General features: G+C 37.1%; 1 protein-coding gene across 2 annotated transcripts in view; it reads right to left on the bottom strand.

Moving 5' to 3' along the window:
* SSH2 (slingshot protein phosphatase 2) overlaps positions 1–24586 on the bottom strand; it is a 251644-nt gene that overhangs the window by 146544 nt on the left and 80514 nt on the right. For both annotated transcript variants that reach the window (XM_087440691.1, XM_087440692.1), the window contains one exon: positions 760–803. In XM_087440691.1, coding sequence (XP_087296817.1) covers positions 760–803 — 44 coding nt within the window. The remainder of the gene's footprint in view (positions 1–759; positions 804–24586) is intronic.

Here is a 24586-nt window from a genome sequence, read left to right as displayed (position 1 = left end):
CATGAGAGGGAGAAAAAAAAAGTTTCATTGTATTTTAAAGGATTAGGTAAGTTAAAAAAAAGTTTAATTATATTTTAAAGAATTAGGTTGGCCGGCTCCGTGGCTTAGCGGTTAAGTGTGCGCGCTCTGATGCTGGCGGCCCGGGTTCGGATCCCGGGCACGCCCCAAGGCACCACTTCTCCGTCCAACGCGAGGCCGAGTCCCACGTACAGCAACTAGAAGGATGTGAACCTATGATATACAACTATCTACTGGGGCTTTGGGGGGAAAAAAAAATGAATAAATAAAAAATCTTAAAGAATTAGGTAAAGTACTCAGTATATCCTTTGTACTTAGGAAGTGAAATATTAACCAACCTGTAAGAATTGCCAAAATCTATCAAAATGAATGACAAACATAAGCACAAAATAGAAAGCTGAAATGTTCTTCAGTTGATATCTTCCTAAAAGGTAAAGAAATTTTGTTTTTTTATTACCCAAGATAGTTCTGGAGACTTGGGTCTAAACTGGGCCAATATTGACCTTTTTGCATTTTTTTAAAAGCAATCTACCATTATGTATGTATGTATGTCTACAACATAATGCAATCTACCATTTTAATCTTTCTGAGTCAGTAATTGGATTCCTAAAGCAATCCCATTTTGAGAGACCAATTAAGCATCTTGGAAAACCAGGATAAGCTAATCTGACAAAACTGAGAAAGAATTAGAGAAAAAACGTTAACTCCAGAAATGCTATAGGATATAACAAGCAAACATACCTCCTGGGCTGTGAGCGGCATTCCTCTTCCCCACTGTCTGCCTCCTGTATAGACACGAAAATGAGAAAAAATAACTTAAAACCTGAAGTCTCATATCACAATATCAACAATGCAATTTTACTAAGCTTTACATGTAGGAATATATCATTCATGCCGTGCACTTGAACTAAATTCTCTCCATAAAAAGTGACTTCAACCAACCTCGGAGGTTGATATATATCAATAGGATTTATTCCTGAAGGAAACGTCAACAATAGTCTTCAAACAAATTTTATTGATAATGAAGTGCTAGTAATTAAAAGAATTACCTCTGAAAACCAACTGAAGATGTTATGTTACTGGTAGGCTACTTCAAATTCAAAATGAGTGGGCATTCTGACTACCACCACCAAATCTCATCAAGATGACCAATGAATAACTTAATCAATGAGCACCACTTCACAAAGTGCTCGTGATCAAATCACCATCACCATCAACATAATGGCTACTACTTACTATTTATCACATGCCAGGCACCTTTCTCAACACTTTAAGTACATTGTCCTATTTACTCTTATAAACTCAGAAGGTTGATGGTACCATATTTTTCACTGATTCTAACACACACATACCTTAGGATAAATGTCTACAATCAATGTGATAAAAAAAAAAAGCATTGATTCATAGTTTAATTGCAATATTTATTTTTTCTTAGTGGCACATAAAATAATTGAGGGTGTTATGGCAATTTAGACTCAATGGAATATGAATATTTTACAGATGAAGAAACTGAAATTCACAAAAAGGAAAGAAGTAAGCTGCCCAAGGAAACTCATATGGTGAAGCCAGAATTAAAACTGATAAAATATTGCCTCCCAACATGCTGAAAAAACATATAATTTACCCCTCCCTGGCCTAGGTTAGGAATCATTATATGTTAAGATATTATACAGATCTTCATGGAGATAAGAACAGTGACATGAAGGAAAAGTGAGAAAAGATGAGAGAAGTAATGACACTGAGGTGCTTTTTCTTTAAATTTCCTCCCTGACATTTTATATTTGCTCTCTGGTCACTGTTGCCCTATTTGGCAAACAAATAATAGGAGGAGAATAATAATCTCAAACAGTATGTATACCTCCTGCTGATGAGCCAGCTACATTTTCAAGTTTATGGAACCATCCCCATTCACCTCTACATCATTCTGTCTCCATTCCTGGGCAGCCACAGCCAGCTCTATAATGTTTATTCCCATTTTATTGTCATTATTGATTTCAGGCATGTCTATTATTTTCCACAAAGGGAAGAACACAGCAAAGATTCTACCTGCACTGGGAGGACAGGTCAAGTGCATTACATTCTTTGCCTATAGGAGAGGTTTTAGTTAAGTATGTCCGTTAGGGACTGAAAAGAAATGTGTTAAAAGAAAAACAACTGATTGTCTCTAGAATCAATAGTCAAAACCTGGAACGTTTGCAGGAATGAAAATGAAAAGACTCACATAAGTGGGCTGGCCCAGTGGCAAAATGGTTAAGTTCAGCACGCTCTGCTTCAGCGGCCCAGGGCTCATGGGTTCAGATCTCGGGTGTGGACCTACACACCGCTCATCAAGCCATGCTGTGGCGGTGACCCACATACAAAATAGAGGAAGATTGCCACAGATGTTAGCTCAGGGCCAACCTTCCTCACCAAAAAAAAAAGGACTCAGATAAGCAAATGTAAATATTACATTTTTGGGCCCAGGGGAACCAAAATAAATAGAAATAATTTCCTGGAATCTCATTTAACAAATAGTGCTTCATTATTGTTATTACTGGTTAATAGTTCTCAACTTTTGATGTATTCGTCTCATATTTTTTAATTGTATGAAAATTAAATAATAAAGGATATATTTAAAATATATGTAAGTTTTGAAGCACAATAATAAAATGAATACCTGTGAATACCATTCCACTTAAGAGCTACAGTACTACCAATACCTTTGCATCTACCTATTTGCTTCTTCCCTATCTCCCATTCCTTTCTCCCAAGATGTGACTACTCTGTTGAATTTTAAGTTTATAATTTTCTTGCTTTCACTCTACTATAAAAAATTTCAAACATACAGAAAAGTTGAAAGATCTTATAGTGAACCTGTATATCCACCATCTGGATTCTACCATTAATATTTTCTGTACTTGCTTTATTACATATCTATTCATCTCTCTGCCCATCCATCAATCCATCTTATTTTTTGATGCACTTTATAGTGGGTTATAGACATCGGGATACTTGCCCTTAAATTCATATAATTAATTAGAATTCAGTGTTACAGTTCTTTAGCTCTTTTTTAAGTAAAGTTTATATACAATGAAATGCACAAATTTTAAGTGCATCATTCAATGAGTTTTGACAAATATAGACATCTGTGTAACCCAAACTTCTATCAAGAAATGGAACATTTCTATCACCTCGGAAATTTTTCTCGTGCCCCTTGTCAGTCAATACCTCACACCACGCCCCCCCGGAGGTAACCATTGTTCTGATTTTTCTTCCACTACATTTTTTTCCATCAAAAATTAGTACATAGCATATGACTCCATTTATATGACTCCACTGCTCATATAAATGAGATCATACAGTATATACTCTTTTATGTGAGGCTTCTTTCACTCACCATTATGTTTTTTGAGATTCATCCATGTTGTTGCACGTAACAGGAGAGCTCATTCCTTTTTACTCCTAAGGATTCCATTGTATGAATATACCAGTTTGTTTATTCATCTCCTATTGATATATATGCCTGGGATGTTTGAGTTTTTGTCTATTATGTATAAAGCTGTTATATGAGCGTTCTTTTGTGTTTTTTTTGGTGGACATATGTTTTTGTTTCTCTTGGGTAATGGAATAGATGCATGTGTAGTTTTATAGGAAATTTCCAGGGCTTTTTCCAAAGTGCTTTACCACTTTACACTCTTATCAACATATAAGAGTTGCAATTGAAGTCTAATTAGCAATTTTTTTCTTCAATGGTTATTGTTTTCTGTGTCCTCAGAAATTCTTGCCTACCCTTTACTCACAAAGATATTCTACCATATTTTCTTATAAAAGCTTTATGATTTTATATATAAGGTCTATGATCTACCCTGAATAAATATTTGTATATGGTGTGAGGTGAGGAGGTTCATTTTTTTCCCATGTGGATATCCAGTTTTAAGCACTATTTGTTGAAAAGACTTTCCTTTCCCCTTTGGATTACTTGGCTTCTTTGTAAAACATCAAATGACAGTTTAGTGAGGTCTGCTTCTGGGTTCTTTATTCTGTTCCATTGATCTATTTGTCAATCTTTATGCCAGTACCACACCATCCTGATTACTGTAGTTTATAGTAAGTTTTGAAGGAAATATAAATCCTCTAACTAGATTCTTCTTTTTCACAATTGTTTTATCTTCTAGTAAGACTTTTTGCCTTGAAATCCACTTTACCTGATATTAATATAGCCACTCTAGACTTATGCTCACTGATTGCAAGGTCTATTTTTCAACCTCTTTATATTTTAAAGAATGTCTTTTATAGACAGAATATAGTTGGAGCTTGCTTTATTTTACCATTGTGATGATCTTTGCCTTTTAATTGTAGTGTTTAGTCCATTAACATTTAATGTAATTATTGATATAGTTAGATTTGGGTCTACCACGTTGCTATTTATTTTCCATTTGTCCCCTATATTTTTATTCCTCTATTCCTCCTTTTCTGCCTTCTTTTGTATTATTTGAGTATTTTTCAGAATTTCATTTTAATTTACCTATTGGTTCTACCTCTTTGCATTTTTTCTTTTACTCCATTGTTTTTTTAAAAACTACATATGTCTATATTCTTAAACAATACATTATTTAGTTTTGATTGTTTGGGGGCTTTAAAAATTATGTTATACTGTATGTAGTCTTCCCAAAATGCTTTTAAAAAACTAAATATTATACTAACAAGATTCATCCACTTATTACATATAGCTATAGTTCATTCATTTTTACTGGGGTAAAAGATTGCATTATACGAATATATCAAAGTTTATTCATTCTACTTAGACTAGATTGTTTCTAATTTTTGGTGACATCAACCATGCTGCTATAAACATTGTTGTATATATCTTTTGGTCTACATGCACAAGAGTATCAACGGGATATATACCTAAGAGTGGAATTGCAGTCATAGAGTAAAGGTTCAAATTTACAAGATAGTGCCAAATTATTTTCCAAAATGGTTGTGCTGATCTATACTCCCACCAGGAAGAAAAGAGAGTTTCAGTTGATCTAAATCCTAGCCAACACTTGGAATCATCAATTTTCATTTTTTTGTCAATCTAGTGTTATATCTCATTAAGGTCTTAATTTGGTTTGCCTTGATTACTAATAAGGTTGAGCACCCTTTTATATCTTTATGGGCTATTACTACCTTCATACCCTTCCCCTCATACCTAAAATGAGCAGATCAAAAGAGGAATAATTCAAATTATTTTCAGCTCTTTGAGAATTGTGATGAGAGTATGCAGAGAAGTAAAAAGCAAAATACCCTTAATGCTTCCTTAGAGAGCACAGCCAAAACCAGTTACATCTACAGAGGTGAACTAACATTTATAGAGCATCACTATGGGCCAAGTACTTTATATGTTATTTTATTTAATGTGCACCACAACCCTATGGGACTTGCTCAAGGTCACAAAGCCAATAGACGGTATAGTCAGGATCTGAACTCAGGTCTATCTTTCTTCTATAACCAGCTGCCTCTAAACTAAGAATCTGACTTTGATATCTATATACTAATATAGGGGGTAGGGAGGAAGCTGCAAAAGAAAGCACATCTTTTTTCATGGCTTATAATAAAATAATATCCTTTGTCATCTTTCTTCTATGACTTCTACACTTTAAAATAGTGCCTAAGGAATGTAAAATTCGTTTCGCGCACACACACACAAACAAATCCAAAAAACAAAAACAAGTCAGAGAATTGTTTCTAACACAAGAGCCCCAAATGACTTTTTTCTTTCTTTCTTAGGTTACTATTATGATGGTCAGGCCAATGAATGATTTGCTTCCTTTCAGCTTACTTAGAAAAAGAAACTTAAAAAAACAAAAACAGAAACTCAGTATATTAAGGCATTGTAGGCCCTAGGTAAAATGGATTTAAAAAGAATGAAGAAAATGTTCAATTATGTTTATTTCAATAGAATCCACTGCCAAAAATGCAAAGATACGACATTGTTTATTCAACAGGAGTAACTATTGGGTAATACAGCTATCCTGAACAGTGGCATTTAGATGGTAGCTAAAGGTAGAATGCTTACCAAGCTATTCTGACAAGTGCATACACCAGATATAACCACCTACCTTGTGAAGTAACTTCACATATGTTAGTGAAAAGAATGCCAAATAGTTGATCTGCTCAGAACATTAGAATTTTACCAAGAGAAAAGTGTCAAGATAGCTCTTAGTTTCTTCTTAGTGAATAGAATAATTGCTGCTGTGTAAGGAGGAGAACTAATTAATTAAATTACTAAATACATGTTTGTTGGCTTTTTTTAAATATTCCAGAGTCCTATTGTTAAATAGTTTTTATTTAAAGAGTATAATTACTTCTTGATGTTCTTAAGAAAAATTTGACCTATAAACAATATGATGTGAGATTCTAAATGTGCATTTAATTTTAGAGTATTCAGGAACCATTAAGAATGAACTGAAAGATTAACGCATTCTCATTAATCTACTTAATACCTGAGTATAACTTACTTAAGTTGCTAAGTGAAAGATGTCTGGAAAAATGTAAGCACTCAAGTCATATTTGCTGAGAAATAGGCTGGGAAGAGCCTTGAAAAACACTGGGCATCTATGTTAAGCAATACTTTCCCAAACCTTAATGTTCAAGATTCTTTATACTTTCCATAGGCTCCGATCTAAGTGGACTCACCCATCATTCTTCAAAGGTACCTATTAACTTCCTTTGTCCACACTGTTTCATCAACCTGGAAGGCCCCTCTTCTCTCTCCAGTATCCTTCCCCACCCCTTCAAAGCTGGTTTCAAAAGCCAGGAGTTCATGACATTTCTTTTATCACCTGACTGATAGGCCGTCTGTCTCCCTCTAAACCTGGCAGTTATTGTGCAGCTTTCTGGTGGCACTACCCCGTTCTCTTTCTGGGTTACAATTGGGAGTTGTTACTGGACGTCTTTTGTCTATAATCCTTATTCTACTTTAAAAATTTATTTAATATGTACAACTTAACTCACCCACCTGCGATAATGTCAGAGTTGCTATGCTGTCTTTTCTATCACCAGAGATTCAACTCCTTGAGAATACTTGGTTTTAAAAAGCAACAAGTCTTACTGTGTTCTGAACCTGTCACATCTGACAAGCATGCAATATGGAAACTTCACAAGTCACTGGCTCTTTTTTTTTTTTTAAAGATTTTATTTATTTATTTATTTTCCCCCAAAGCCCCAGTAGATAGCTGTATGTCACAGTTGCACATCCTTCCAGTTGCTGTATGTGGGACGCGGCCCCAGCATGGCCGGAGAAGCAGTGTGTCGGTGCGCGTCCGGGATCCGAACCCGGGCCGCCAGCAGTGGAGCGCGCGCACCCAACCGCCAAGCCACGGGGCCGGCCCATAAGTCACTGGTTCTTAACTCTGGCTCCCTTTGGAACTTTTTTAATAACAAAAATCTCCAGGCCTCTATGCCTACCCAGACTAGGGAAACTAAAGAAAAAATAAGCAAGTGGGACTTTATCATAGTAAAGAGCTTCTACAAGACAAATGAAACCAGAATCGAAATGAACAGACAACCCACCAGCTGGGAGAAAATATTTGCAAAACATGTATCTGACAAGAGGTTAATCGCCATAATATATAAAGAACTCACACAACAAAAAAACAAACAACCCGGTCAAAAAATGGGCAGAGGAAATGAACAGACTCTTCTCCCAAGAAGATATACAGATGGCCAACAGGCACATGAAAACATGTTCAACATCACTAATTATCAGGGAAAAGCAAATCAAAACAACACTAAGACATCACCTCACACCCGTTAGAATGGCTATAATCACCAAGACAAAAAACAACAAATGTTGGAGAGGATGTGGAGAAACAGGAACCCTCATATACAGTTGGTGGGAATGCAAACTGGTGCAGCCTCTATGGAAAACGGTATGGAGATTCCTCAGAAAACTAAAAATAGAAAAACCCTATGATCCAGCTATCCCACTACTGGGAATCTATCCAACGAACCTGAAATCAACAATCCAAAGAGGCTTATGCACCCCTATGTTCACTGCAGCACTATTCACTATAGCCAAGAAGTGGAAGCAACCCAAGTGTCCCTCGACTGATGACTGGATCAAGACAATGTAGTATATATATACAATGGAATACTACTCAGCCATAAAAAAAGACAAAATCGTCCCACTTGCAACAACAATGATGGACCTGGAGGGTATTATGTTAAGTGAAATAAGGCAGAAAGAGAAAGACAAACACCATATGATCTCACTCATATGTGTATTATAAACCAACACATGGACAGAGAAAACTGCATTGTGATTACCAGGGGCAATGGGGATGGGGGTGGGCACAAGGGGTGAAGGGAGACATGTATATGGTGATGGACAAACAAAAATGTACAACCAAAAATTTCACAATGTTATAAATTATTAAAACATCAATTAAAAAAAAAAGCTAAAAAAAAAAAGTCTCCAGGCCTCATGCCTACAGATCTTGATTCCTTAGCTCTGAGGTGGGGCCAATGGTGTGCTGGAGCTGCTTAATACAGGCTCATGACAGCCAATTAGATTTTTGGAAATCTTGTGGGACTCACATTGGTAGCTTGAAATTGGCCACAGTGGGAGCATTTACCAGGAAAATCAGCAAATGCTACAAGTCAGCCCCTACACAGAGAACAGGTTTCTAAACATTGACCAGTATACCATGAGGTGCAGGGCCTAAGAATTTGTACATTTAAAAAGCTCCATACATAACTGACAAGCATTTAAGATTGAAAACCTTTGTCTTAAAGATTTGGAAAAACATCAAAACGCCCAGGGTACACATAGCTACCACTCCCTCAAGGTAACTGTGCTAGGTATGAGGGAGATCAGGATGATGGGAACTCAGCTCTCCAAAAAACATCTATTGTCTCCCTTCCTAGACTGGAAGCTCTGTAAGGGTAGGACTATGTTTGTATAGTGGCAGTCATACAGAAGATGCTCGGTATGTATTAGATGAATTAATAAATACTGTCCAAGGTATCATAACCAATAAGTGGCAAAATTAGGAATAAACTTTAGGCTAATTTCAATATACCATGTGCATCATCTCCATTAAATTATTGCTCATATCCTCGGTTTATCAATCCAAGATGAGTGCTTAAATATAGGGTAGAGAGCAAGCAGCATTCATCATGAGATAATAAGACTCTGCCTCTGTGCCACTCTCTGGTTCTCCATAATTTAAAATCTTTTCATAACTATTATCTCATTTGAACCGCCCTGGGATAAATGCTGCACAGGTATGATCAGAGACTTATTTTTCAGCTGAAGAAACTGCCTCATAAAAGTGAGATAATTTGCTCAAAGTAACCGAGGAGTAAGCAGCAGAGTCAGGATTCTGTCTGGTAAGGTTGAATATACCTTCTGCCAGAACAAGCTGTTCCTCTTGCATTAAAGAAATACTCCAGCTGCCCTGATAGGGGCCTGATCCTAAGACCTTGTCTTTGAGTTATCTCCCTGTCCAGATTCTGTTCCCTTCTACTCAAGTGAAACTCCACATTCCACTCTTTGAAGATCCCACATGTGGTCCATTTCTTTCATTGTAGCCTGAGCCATCAATATAGACATATGGTCTTATGTTCAGCCAGGATACAGTGGTACAACTGTACTAATTGTTTAAACACTGAAATACTTCTATACTGGATGGCAAACAGTGGCTGCCTAGAGCCTCTCTGAATGTTCCACGATCCAGCGACAAACAGGTTAATGTCTGGCACAGCAGAGGATTTACAGGTCTTGTTCCTGCCTATTCTGATTGGGTGATAGCTGTGCCATACTAGTTGCTAAATATTTTGAATATCACCTCTACTTATAGCAACATCTTTTCTGTTCTCTAAAACTCTTAACTCTGATCTTAACTTCACCCTAGATAGTGCCTGTATGCCCCTTTTGCCTGTATCATCTGTTCTCTTCTTTGTGTGTCCTACTAGCTACACCCCAATTGCTTAGCCTGGCTTCTGGTTTTAGTACCAGTCCTCTGCTACACATGATCACCATGCCTCCACAAGGAATTTAAACTACAAAAGTCACTGATAACATCTAGGGGAGGCTAAATTAAATCTGCTTACGCTTCTCTTAATATTAAACATTTGAATTGTTTATGGATATAAAGAATTAGACTATGATCAAAGTTACAACTTGAAACATTATTCAGAAATAAGGCCAAAGAACACATGCAGAAGGGTAATGAAACAACATTGATGACTTACCAAATATTACTAAACTAACAGCATGATTGTTTTGAAATTTTCCAGTCATTTTCAAACTAAGGAGTTGATAAATATTGTTAATGGCTCTGACCAAAAAGAAATTAGAATATTTAAGACATAGATGTACTGCTGACAGGTTTGATTAGGGGGAAATGCATTGCTGTTGTTAATATTCATATTTAAATCTAGAAAATTAGCTTTTCTGCCATCAACAGGGGAAAAGATAGAGTCAGGATACTGGACATCTTTGAATGGCAAATAACTAACATATTCACTGAGAGCTGCTAGAGTCCACAGGGGACAAAAAGAAGCGTGAGACAGTACATACTCAAGGAGTTTATCTGCCTGAAGAGATAAGGCTGCTACATTTGAAAAGTTTTTCCAACAAGTACAGTGCAAATGTATGGCACAGGAAGTACATTTCACAGGAGTTCAGAAAAGAGCTATCACTATGGGTACAGTATTCACAGAAACAAGTGAGCTTTGAGTTCAATCTTGAAGGAGGAGGAAGATCTGAAGAGGCAGAGACACTGACAGGGCATTTGAGACATGCAAATGGAAAGAACAAAAGGAATACATTTGACACTTTTGGGGTGACGGTGGGCTGTAAAGATAAGTTGCAGAGGGCCAGGGTCTAGACCTGATCCTATGGGGAAGCCAGGGAAGGTGTTTAATAGCATCTTAGAAAATGGAATAGGGGCCGGCCTGTGGTGTAGCGGTTAAGTGCGCGCACTCTGCTGCTGGTGGCCCACGTTCGGACCGCGGGTGCGCACCAAGGCATCGCCTGTCAGGCCATGCTGTGGCAGCGTCCCATATAAAGTGGAGGAAGATGGGCACGGATGTTAGCCCAAGGCCAGTCTTCCTTCTCAAAAAGAGGAGGATTGGCATGGATGTTAGCTCAGGGCTCATCTTCCTCACACACACACAAAAAGGAATAAAACTATAAATATGTTGCTTTGGTGGTAATAAAAAATTCTTTAAGGAAACAGAAGCTAAAATTTGGAAGCCAATCAAGAAAAAGGAGGTACTTTTCCTATAGCCAAAAAGACACTGGTTAATTTAACCACAGATCTCCACTAGAGGGCAGAGAAGTCAAAGCTTACATTGTGGTTGAATGGCAGAAACAGGACATCCACAGAAAAGACTTAGAGAAAACATCATATGCTGTTTAAAGACGATTTTCACTGCCTTCAACCTTGGACAGAACCTTTAGCTAGCAGATAAATCTTTCACAGAATAGTTTTCTGTGGTATAAAATGCTTTGCAATTGTAAAATGGAAAAGTTAGACTTTGGGAATCTGGCTTATCTGACAGGCACATGGGCAAACGTACCTGGAATGCCAACAGCAGCACTCATCACTGGCTACCTTAACTCAATCTTCCCTACCCATCTCAGGCACATCCTAACCAGCACTCAAGCCAATGCCTAACAATGTGTATACTATCCGGACCATGATTTCAATCTAGGTTCTCCTTTTGGTCAACTGGGGAAATGCCTAGTCTTAAGGACTCGTATCCCTTAAAGTCAGAGTAAGGTGAGGCCACCAGACAGAGGTTCTTATATGTGCATTTGACTCAGCAGGCTGAGGAGCTGTCATATGGGGTGCTGATGGGAGTCCTCAGGTCTCACTAACTGGGACACAGCATGAAACTAACGTCTAAATAAAAGGGTTGAGAATTTCATCAAACTTTTGAGATGCTAAGGCTAGATTTTGCAAAGTACCATAAACACTTTTTCTGTTTTGATCTCTTGCAAAATGTCTGTCATTAAAGATGCAAGGGCAATCCTATTTAGTTGGTTGATTTTCTGTTATTAGCTGGAAGTAGTTTTCGTCTACTCTTGATCAATGCTAGTTTCACAAGCATTTTCTTTCTCCTCGAAAAATGACAACATTTAGTTTCTTAGAAAATGAACAATGTTTAGTTTCAGATATTAGGTACTTCAATTGCAAGTGAATTTTGCTATACTGAAATTCTTGTAGTATCTCCAACAAGCCAGGCCATCTTGTCTCTCAGACTTTGCTATACTCTTCCCTCTGCCTAGAATACACTTCATTCCCCTCTTTCCTTGACTACTTCTCCTTTTCTCCTGAGGCCTTCATTGATGCCTCTGAGACTGAGTTCCACGCTCTTTCCAAGTACAACCCCAAAGTTCTCTAGCGTAGTGCTTCTCACACTGCCTGTTTACTTGTTGGTCTCCACACTATAAGCGTGAAGGCAGAAACTGTATCTTAATCACTGCTGCATTCCCAGAATCCAGCAAGGCTCGATAAATATTTGTTGAGTGAATAACTAATGTAAAAGGAAGGCCAAGTATAATGGGACAGATCCTTCAACCAAGGTGCCCCATTTTCTATATTGCTGTAGTTTCAGTCTTCAAACATTATTTCCTATATATAATTTAAATACAAAAATGTAGTAATAATTCCTAGCACAAGAATATTCATAGCCATACCAATCCCATATTTTCACACGGTCAGTCATTTTAGAGACTTGCACAACAGCACTCTGATAGAAACAAAGATGGATGGGGCAATGTTGTCAATAATAGTCATAAATTAGTGAAGTAAATCATCCTCCTCTTCTTTTAGGAGTGGGTTCTATTTATTTTATTTTAGATCATCATATCTAGCAATCTTTTCCTTTATAGCTTCTCTTTTTTTACTTGAATATTTAAATAAGTTTCCTAAAAAAATAGCTTATTAATTCATCTATAATTTGTTGTGGTATATGACTCAAGATAGAGCAATATAACTTTATTTTTTCTCCAAATAGTTAATCGGTTATTGCAGCACTATTTGGTTCTTGATCTATTTCCCCCCACTGACCTGAAATCCTACCTTAATCATAGCTTAAATATTTTCAAGTACTTGGGTCTATTTCTGGGCTTTCTAGTCTGCTACACTGATCTATTTCTTTCTTGGACTGGCACCACACTATTAACTGTTATGGCTTACAACAGTTTCAATATCTGACTGCGAATGCCTCATCTTTTTAATTTTTAAAAGCGAGTGTCCAATTTCACCCATTTATTCTTCCAAATAAACTTTAGAATAGCTTTGTTAAGTTGCCCCCGCCCTAAAAATCCCTTTAGAATTTTGGCTGAATTGCATTAAGTTTTTGAAATTAACTTGGGAAGAAATTATCTTTTTCAATACTGATTTTTCCCATTCAGGCACATAGACTGTCTCACCATTTATATAAGTCTCCTCTTTTGCCCTCAATAAAATATTATAGTTTTAAAAAATTTCAGTCCTATGTTTGTTACATGTATGCCTACATATTTTATTGTTATCGTACATGGAATTTTTACATTATATACATGTATTTTGCGTGTGTGTGCGTGTGTGTGTGTGAGGAGGACCAGCCCTGAGCTAACATCCAATGCCAATCCTCCTCTTTTTTGCTGAGGAAGACTGGCCCTGGGCCAACATCCATGCCCATCTTCCTCCACTCTACATGGTACGCCACCACAGCAGGGCCTACGCACCAGGGATCTGAACCAGCAAACCCCAGGCCGCCACAGTGGAGCGTGCGCACCCAACCGCTTGTGCCACCGGGCCGACCTCTACATTATATTTTAAACTGGTTATTGCTAGCAATATAGAAAAGCTACTCATTTCTATATATTTATTTTATATATATTCATAAATTCTACATTTATAAATTATATATATTTATAAATTCTAGTTTATTAAAGTTTAATTTTTATAAGTTTTTATTTGATAAGCATCACTCTCTTCAAAGTGTAAAAATGTAAGAAGTTATTCATTAAAATAAGGTACACAAGTGTTTCCATTCAGAAATAAGATAGAAATACTTATAAATGGAATGTAAAGCCAATAATTTAACGTTAAGTTTCACAACCTAATTCTCTAAGGATATGCATAATCTCAAGTATAAAATACCAAAAAAGTTTTACTTTCCATGGAGACTATTTTAATTTACATTGAGATGTATTTATGATTTTTTAAATAAAAAAAGGAAAGTACATATATCTAACATAAGAACTGTTGTCAGGGAGGGAGTAGTAATACCTATCTCTAATCTTTGCAGAAAATAAAAGGATAGCAAGACCCACTAAACTGTGTGCTTTCTGAAGGCAGGGACTGTGTCGTGTCTTTATATCCAAGGACCTGGCACACAGTATATGTTCTTTTTTTGTTAAATATCTTTAGTGAGATATCATTCACCTATTTACTTTTTACTATTTTCACATGGTTGAGTATGAGTTCTTAAGTATGCAGTCATACATTTTAAAACCATGCCATATATTCACAAATAAAAGCATATACATAGAGAGGGAGGGAAAACGTTAAAAAAAAAATTTAAAGTCTAGTTAAAAACTGAGAAAAACATTTCACCATATACAAAACAATGAATTAATAGTCTCAATAAACAAAGAATTCCAATGAATCAATGAGAAGAGGCAAACACCCCAACAGAAAAATGGGCAAAGACTAAGAGCAGGTAATTCACAAGAGATAGAAATGAGATGAAAAGGAAATGAAAATCTGGTTAGCTTGAAATTAAAAAAACAAAAATTCAAATAAAGATGCTGTACCATATTTCCCTATTAAATTATTTAAGATAAAACAAATAATAACGTGCAATACTGTCAAGGGATCAGGAAAATGGGCAATCTTTCTGGCAATCTGCATCAAGGGCTTTAGAACTGGTCACATTTTTGACCTTATAATTTCATGTCTAGAAAAGCATTCTAGTAAAAAAAAAAAATCAGAGATATTCCCAAAGATTACGTACAAGGATATCAATTGTAGACTATTCATAGTAGCAAACAAGTTGTAAGCCACCTTAATGTAGAAGACAGAGAAGTTGAGTAAATTAAGAAACTGTTACATAATAGAATTTTATTAAGCCATTAGTTTACATTGTCTATTTAAAATGAGAACATGATCAGAGTATAATGATTAGTGAAAAAAAAGCAAGTTTCTTATGGGATGTGGATTATAAGTGATTACTTTCTTTTTTTTTTTTTTCCTTTCCCCCCAAAGCCCCAGTAGATAGTTGTATGTCATAGCTGCACATCCTTCTAGTTGCTGTATGTGGGATGCGGCCTCAGCATGGCCAGAGAAGCAGTGCGTCGGCCCGCCTGGGATCCGAACCCTGGCTGCCAGCAGCGGAGCACGCGCACTTAACCGCTAAGCCACGGGGCCGGCCCAATGATTACTTTCTTCTTTATGATCATGTATATTTTCTAAACTTTCTTCAATGATCATGTATTATAATCAGAAAAAACTTTTAAAATGTAGAGTAGGGACATGAGAGAAATGTACACATTCCTGTTCATTTTCTTTTAATTAGATGTCTTCTGAGATATTAGGTAGAAGATCAGAAATATCATCTAACCATTGTTTTAAAAAAGACATAATTAATAAGTTGGAAGATCATCCAGTGAAAGGCTCTGCTGGCAGGTGGCTACCTGAATAAACAACACACTCCTTCTCCCCCTCTTTGAACAGCAGCTTCTAATCTCCTGCTACAGCCACATGAACTAAGCTCAAGTTCACAACTTTTTCTATCCTATTCAATGTGCTTTTTCTCTAGAGCCGTGCTTTTTAAAGTACCCCAGCGTTGTGCCTCAGTGTGGTAGAGGAATTATTAAAGTCAAAGGATGAATGTAAAGCATATTCCAAGAGCATCAATTTTATGTGATGGGAAGTAATATTTTTATAGTAACAGAGATACAGATATATAAACATGTGCATAAAATTTAAAGTAAACCATAAGAATTCAAATAAATTTTAGCCTGGCAATAGGCTCCTTTAAACTCTATATAGCCAGACTGGCAGGGGTTTCCTATTCACTGTTCTCTGCTGTTAGAGAAACTTCTAGTGGAAAGATTTGAGGAGTACTGCAGAGGGCTGCTGTATGTAACTTTAAAGTTAAGCCTGTGCCTAATATTGAACAATTAAGATATAAGTTATATATTGGGGCTGGCCTCGTGGCTTAGCAGTTAAGTGCGTGCACTCCGCTGCTGGCGGCTGGGGTTCGCATCCCGGCCGCGCACCGACACACTGCTTGTCAGACCATGCTGTGGCAGCGTCCCACATAAAGTGGAGGAAGATGGGCATGGATGTTAGCTCAGGGCCAGTCTTCCTCAGCAAAAAGAGGAGGATTGGCATGGATGTTAGCTCAGTGCTGATCTTCCTCACAAAAAAAATAAAAAGATAAAAGTTATATACTGGGGGGGTACGGTAGGTTAATAAAGATGAAGAGAAGATCAGATGCCTATGACACCTTGGTCTAATCCCTTGATCAATCTCTAAAACTACAGGCATGCCACTTCTTTATCTGGTTTCTATAAACAAAAGACTGAAAAACAAAAGTGCTGAAAAAGTTGATTCGGTACTCAAAATGCAAACAAACCCAAAGCCTCCAAGTTTACTTGAAGTGAAACACAGGTACTGAAATTAAGGAAAAAATATGAAGTTATAAATCAAAATGTGATCTAGTTCCTAATATAAGTTAGGTCTAGCTAGTGATCCTTGCTAACACATTGAACATCATAAAGAGACCAATTATTAACAGTCTTCCACAGTTAAACACTTCTTGCCTTATTTTATTAATGGAAATAAAGGGCAAAGGGAAAAATTAATTGCTAACTTAATGCAGGAAGATTTTAATTATACTCACAGTCCCCATTACCCTTGACAACCCACCAACTCTAATGTAACAAGGCAGTACCTCCTCCACTAATATAAATCTAACTAGAACTGCATGAATACAAAATATTAAGACAAGTAAAATCTTATGAGAGAGAAGCAGTCAGTCATCTGAATTTCCCCTCCAATTTGTTGAAAATCAGCATCATGTATTGTCAATTTATAGACTATCTAACCCATCTCAGAAGTTTTTCAGGTACTCACTCTCTTAATTATCTATTATTTTTCATTAAGTACTTCCACAATGTCTCCTCATTTTCTCCTCCAGCCTCACTTTTACTTCCTTAAGGCTCCTATTTTCCTTTCCCTTCCATTTTGCACAAATCTTAAGAAGTTCTCTCCTTGGTCTTGTTTAAATTTTATATCTTGTGATAACTTTAGAAAATATTTATGCTCTAAACTCTGGGAAAATACTGTTGATGCATCTCTCCCTGCCACCCCCCCACCAATTAACAGTCTAGGACAGAAGAAGCTATTATAACCAACTTTTCAATGCAATCATCATCTGCCATCCTCAGGGAGTTCAGAATATACCTCATCAGTGATGCTTAAGGTCATTAGAATTCCGACATAACAAATAACTACAGGAAGCCTATGAGGATGTAGTCAGGTTGTTTTGCTAGTTATTCTATGTTATCTATCAGTTATATATTCTTTGATGTAGATTTTTTCCCCAAAACTGAATAGAACTGGGGAGGAAAAGGGAGAAAAAGGTAAACAATAAAAGGCAAGATGGGTATACCTGATAGGAAGCCCCCTCCATTTACAGAACCTAATGTAAATAAGCTTAACTTTGAAAACATCTGTCCTCATTGTCATTAGTCAAATATTTCTTCTTGAGAAACTAGTATAGTTGCAATAAATTCAAACTAGTATAGTCTGCATAAACTCAAAGAGCCAATAAAAGGCACCAGCAACTCCATTAAAATGCAATTCCTGGAAGCAAAGCTGGATATAAAAAAGCATTCCCCAGGCAATGTCCTGGTCAGTACGCTCTTTTGAGCAACTACAGGGAAATATTTATTACTTGCCTAATTTCCTAAAAACCATAACTTTCCTGATAAACAATGGCTTGAACATCCCATGAAAAGAATAACCAAGGCTACTAAGTAAGTGTTGGTAAAATGAAACACCACACTATTATTTCACATAACTTAGACTCAACTGAAACTGTGGAATAAACCAGTAGCTATAAAGTGTGCTGCAGATTAAAAAAAACCTCTCAAACTATCAAAGTGAACTGAGATGCCACACAAAATGTTTTCATGCTGTATTTTCTAAAAGATCTAAGAGACCAATAAGAAAAACTAGGCTTTGAAGAAAATCAGTAGTGGCTTACAGTTGTACCTACATGTATGATGTGAACACATGTGCAGAGCCACTATCGCTCTCAAGTAAGTGCTTTCAAGGAGACTGCACCACAGAACTGAATTTTTATATAACGATAACTTCCAATTTTCATACCTTTGAGGAGTCACAGAATTGAATACTCAGTATGCACAATCCAATAAGAAGTAAGCAGTCATTAATTGATAGTTACCTGGGACAATTATGAAAGCTAGGTAATATATTCAGATCTGATCCTCAGCCTTTAGAGCAACTGCATTGCATAGATAACTTAATAATTAATCAGCACTGGATTTGTAAATACTTTTTTCTTGGCCTATATAAGTCAAGAGTTTAAAAACCATTTCACATAAGTAAAATATAAGAAATATTGAAAACATTTCCCTAGTGAAGTAAGACAAACCCACTTTTTAAACTATTTTATATGAACTAGTCCCACGACAATTTCACACCAGGGGTTTGGCCAAACTAATTCAAAAGATGTAGTACTTGCCCTTATAGTGATTAAAATAAAGACTAATGACAATAACAGTTACGTGAATAATGTAAAGAAGCAAAATAAATGTAAACTAAAGGGTATAACACAGGTTGTAAATATTCAACTTTTGTTCCATACTTCACTTAAAAAAGCTTGTGTGAGAAAAGCAAAATCTGTTTCTGTATGACTCTTCACACTCTTAGATTCTTCAAAATGAATCCACTACAGAAAGATTCAACATGACCTTTCAGACCTACATGCCCATTTATTCAAGAAATCTCTTAAGTCACTCCAGTCTCCAGGTACTGTGATGGGTGTCGGGGATAAAACAGATCCAGTCCCTGCTTCAGTCTGATAAAGGAAGCAATCAAATAATCACATAAGCAAAAGTAAAACTGCAACTACAAATAGCTGGGAAATAAAAGAGTCCTACTGGTTTTTATAATGCATACACACTGACAGCATGACCCAGGTCCCAGCTATTAAGCAATCTGCAGTAAAAACCCCAAGTCATTCTTCAAGGCTTCTTTTCATTCCTCATTATTGGTTTACTGAATAAAACAAATTTAAATAAAATATTTCCATTAAATTTCTGACATAAGTGCTGCCCTGGAGACTATCTCAACCAGAGGCCATTAATGTAGACTTTGGATTTTAAATTATAAAGAAGCCTATTGGAAAACTACCTAGAAAAATAAAAAAAGATTTCAATACATATGAAATTTAGATTAGACTGAACTCAGCCCCTTGCTGCCTCTCTCTTCCCAGGCGTCCTTGGACTGTGTAGCAATTTCTGCCTCTGCTACTTGGGGGAACCATCAACCATGAGAACTCCAGACATTTCCATTTTTCTCTTCTCCTACACCATCTACAAGCATCTGAAAGAGCCCATTCAGAATTCCAAACCATTTCAAATTATTCTTAGCACCATGTCCCAGGGAAATGCCTCAGTCAAAAAGATATTTTGCTTTGACCCTTTTTCATCAAGGGCTTGGTTCCTGCTTTTTAGGAAGAAAAATCATGCAAAATCCTAAAGTCTCTGATCTCCCTTAATTGGGTATGAACTCTTCCTTCCTAAAGTCTTGTTCTTTCTTCTTGCATTTATCTTCTTCCTTGAATTATAATTACATGTATTCCCATCTTATCCTGATTTATTAAGAGTAAAGCACCTAACACATACTCTATAAATATTTATGGAATGAGTGAGTCAAGGGAGCAAATAAATTATGAAAAAAAGTTTCTAGGTGAGGAAAGGAAAAATGAGTAAGCTGGATTTGAAAAAACATTCCGGTCCACTATATAGCAATAAGGATTTAAAAACAAAGCAACTAACCAGCCAACAAAGGCAATAATAACCAAAAGAATATCTAAATGTGTTACACCTAATAAACCTTGGAATTCATAGTGATAAGAAACCAGAAACAAGAGCTAAATAATAACCTGGGTCAAATTTGCAGCTACATAAGGGCAAAAGGCCACACTTAATATGATCACAGATATAATCAATCACCAGTGCTCTCTCAATCAAAATATCTTGTTCTTTGAATACAAAGATGCTGCTACCCCTTACTAGCCTACGCCTTCAGCACCTCCAGTGATATGCGGCCTACCAGTTCAGTCACCCAAGACTGGCAATTAGTTAACAAGCGTTGCACTTCCTCAATCTCATTAAATTAAGCAAATTTTAAGTGGTACATATTTTTAGATATATAAAGCTTTTGTTAAAATGATATCATATGGGAAGGCAAAGTTGCTTTAATCAAACAGGCCTGTCTTCAAGGAATTTCAGGTGATATGTTAAACAATAGTTTCATATTTTAAAAAGAGGCATTAGGAATGGTAACTTTGTGATATTTTTATTAAAAAATGAAATAGAGGTGCATTTTGGGTACATATGATTACAAAATTACAGTCAAGTTTCCAGAACAGTATAAGTAGATATATTCCTCACCTCATTCAGGATCTGACACCTTGCACTGGAACAGCGACCCTCTGTGTGGATGTCTTTATCATGTTCCTCAGGTTCTAAGACCCAATCTGGGCTGCCCCTCAATCCCTGCTTCCCACAGAGACTCCCTCCTCACCCTACTCAGGCTCCAACAATCAGCTTCAGGGCACCTCCTTCACGTGGATGCCCTCTTTAGGCTCCAATATCCCACCCACACTGATCCTTGGTGCCTACCTGAAGACACCTATCATGCTTAGTCCCACCTAATGGCTTTTGTATTGAATTGTTAGAGAAGCAGAAGAAAGATGTTTTATTTTTTAGTGCTTCAATTATAAATACAAATAAAGACAACCACATTTATCTAACAAATAGAGCTTCAACTACGTGCAAGGCACTATACTAGGTCCAGTGGAACTATGTAGCCCTCCACAAGCTTCTTTTCTGTCTGAGAAACCCACAATATCTCTACTTATTACTCAGGATGTTTTTCAGTCTCAAGTAGTAAAAAAAATCCACTAAAAAAAGGCTTAAACAATAAGGGAAAGTATCATCTTGATTAATTCAGTAGCTGAACTTTATCAAGAACGCAGCTTTTCCCATCTTCCTGCTCTGCCATCCTGATTGTGTCAGCATTGCTCTCAGGCTAACATGGTCCCAAGATGACTGCCACATTTAAGGTCCATCACATATATATATCCAACAACAGTCAGCTGAAGAAAACACCTCTTCCCCCGTGTCTCTTAAGAACAAGGAAAATTGTCCCAAAACCCTCCCACCCCCACCCCCCCACTCCCCAGCTTCCTCTCTCATCCCACTGTTCTAAACTGAATCACATGCTCATGCTTAAGCCAACTGCTGGCAAGGGGATTGTCACCCTCTGATTGGCTCTTACAAGAAACAACAAATAACCTTTATTTTCAACAAATAACCTTTATTTTCCTACTTAAGCCAGTTTTTATTACTCTCAACCAAGAGTCCTGACGAATATGTTATGTACCACATTTTCCAATGTGCACAATCAAGGAGAGGTAAGTGAGGAAAAAATTTTTATTTCCATTTTACAGGTAGAAAAATTAAAGTACCCAAGTGTGCTCTGCCCATGAGAATATGTTGCCCCTCACCAAAGCTGGAGAGTCCAACACATAGATATTGAAGATTAACATACATACACACACAAAATTGTCGTTGTTGTTGTTGTTAGTGCTGTCAAGTCGATTTTGACTCCTAGCAATCCTGTATACAGCAGAGCTGAATCCTGCCTGGTCTTTTTATGCCATCCTCTCACCTTCTGGTGCTATATCAGACAATGCTCCACTATTATTCATAGGGTTTTCATGGTCAATTTTTTCAAAAGTGGGTGGCCAGGTCCTTCTTCCTAGTTTGTCTTAGTCTGAAAGCTCCGCTGAAACCTTTCCACCACGGGTGACCCTGCTGGTATTTAAAATACTGGTGGCATACCTTCAGCATCACGGCAACACAGAAGCTGTCACAGTACGACAACCAACAGACAGGTGGTGTGGTACCTTGACTGGGAAGCGAACCTGGGCCACAGCAGTGACAGCACTGAATCTTAACCACTAGACCACCAGGGCTGGATATATATATAATTTTTTTTTTTTAAGCAAAGTGTTCTCTAAAATTTCAGTGAAAAAAATTTATAAATCTGTCCTTGAAGTCCAGGACTCAGGGGCTGGGGGAAGGAGAAGAGAGAATGTGGCATGAATAAATGGCACTGCCTCAAAAAGGCATGGCTCAAATAGGATATTCATGTCCACAGAGCTCACTGCTGCCTGTATTATACACTCACTTTGTAGACTACAGGCACCTTCCTGGATGATTATCTACCAAGAGCTCTGTTAATTTCAAGGCTTCCATACTGCTACTGCTTTTGTTCAACTTGTCCTTGAACCATTTTCTCCTACCTGTCTGGTTTCTCTATTTTCAGATAGCCAGTCTTGGTTAGGGAGATGCCATCATTGTCCTTGCCACATAAGAGAAATTGTCATGGGCAAGGCTAGAGTGCTTATATAGTGTCTGAATTTTAAACACCTGTCATTATACACTTTGTCCTGCCATATAATATGAAACAAGGCAACTATAATTTGGTCAAAGGTCACAGCCCTAAAAGCAGGTTTAGTTCCTGTATAGTAAACCAGGAAACACTGCTGTTTACTTCTAGCCTGTAGCTTAATACTGAACTAGAATAACTATGTATACTAAATAGTTTAATAATCTCATTCTGTGGACATTAGTGTTTAGATGTTATACTAAGATATTTTTTCACCTGAAATATTTAGAAAATTTTAATATAGAAAAATGTGTTCCACACAAGTATCAGTCAGACGGGCTACAATAACATACAGCATCAAAATCTTAGTGGCTTAAGATAATAACAGTTTCTCATTTATGCTACATGTTCATCTTAGGTTGGTGGAGATTCTGCTCCATGTTACCCTCTCTCATCTGGGACATGACTGGTCACTATGGCAGGGAAAATGGAATATAATGAATCATGCGTTAGCTCTTAAGACTTAAAGGCTTCCACCTACAAGTAACAAAAGTCACATATTTCATTTGCCAAAGTAGTCACATGAGCGTGCCCAACTCCCAAAAAAAGTATAATCCTACCAGTATCTGGAATAAGGAGAACCAGAAATATTGGCAAACACAAATGACTACCACAATTATAGATAAGGATACTGTATCATATAAGATGCTTTCAGTTATAAGCAATCTGATTTAAGAAAAACAGAAAAGGTAGTACTTAGGCAATGGTTCACATAACTGGTAAATCAAAAGGAGATTCAGAAATGCAATGATGTTATTAGCTCTCTATTTTCCCTTCTCCCTCTTTGGACTCTGCTTTCTTCTTATTCTTAAGCAGACTTCTCCATGTGGTGGTAAAATGACCACCAACCACACCAAGCAAATATCATCCTCTTCATCAGTGAGTCCAGAAAAAAGAACTTAATCCTTTTCACCCCCAGCATCCATATCTATCTCTCCACATGACTCTGACTGGCCCTGCTTGGGTCATGTGCCACCTGGACCAATAATGGTATCCAGAGAAAAGGGGTACTTTGACCAGCCTGACATGTGTCTATGGACATATGACCATCCCAGTGGTAGAGAAGCAGGGCCAAGTGATTGTCAGCCCCACCAGAATCACATGGACTAGAGCAGATAAGCTCCTGAAAGGAAAGCAGACCATACTAAAAAAGTAGCAGCTATCCACCCAGAGAACTTTGTTATTTCATTTCCTCCATCATTCTCCTCAACTCTGATGACCTGTGAAATTAAATTCCATAAACATAAACTCATGCGGTCTTGGTTGTCATACTACAAATTGTTGCTGATGTAAAGCCAGATCAGTTGTAAAAACACACCAGAGAACAAATACAGGCATATCCTGGGACAAAATTTCTTTAAGTTATTTTGCATACGGCTCCTCTGAATACAAATCTAAGCAATTAACAAGAAAATTTCCTCTTACAGAACCAATGCAATGGATGATTTTTTGAGATATCTGAATGAATGATAACATGACAACATGATTACTACGCTTACAAGTAAGAGGGTTAAAGAGGGGAAGTGACTTCCTGAGGTTACAGACAACATGCAGCCGTGCTAAGAGTTGAACCTAGCACTTCCCTTGGCAGAGGCAGAAGGTGAAATGTAACAGGCATCAGACTATAAGCTTTATCGGGTAGTGCTTTTTGGTATTGTTCACAGATGTATCTCAAGCAACTGGAACAGTGTGTGGCATATACTAAGTGGTTGATGAAGAAGCCCAAGGATTAAGTTCCTTTTCCTATTTTAAGTAAGAGTCAACAGCAATAAAATAAACTTGGTTTTCCCATGCTGTCATTCTTCTAAAATTTGGGTAAA

Source organism: Ceratotherium simum, chromosome 16 (genome assembly GCF_057802395.1).
Source record: "Ceratotherium simum simum isolate JZ-2026a chromosome 16, ASM5780239v1, whole genome shotgun sequence".
NCBI classification, from domain to species: domain Eukaryota; kingdom Metazoa; phylum Chordata; class Mammalia; order Perissodactyla; family Rhinocerotidae; genus Ceratotherium; species Ceratotherium simum.
The sequence above is the reverse complement of the archived record's forward strand: the minus strand, read 5'-3'. Positions and strand labels throughout refer to the sequence as shown.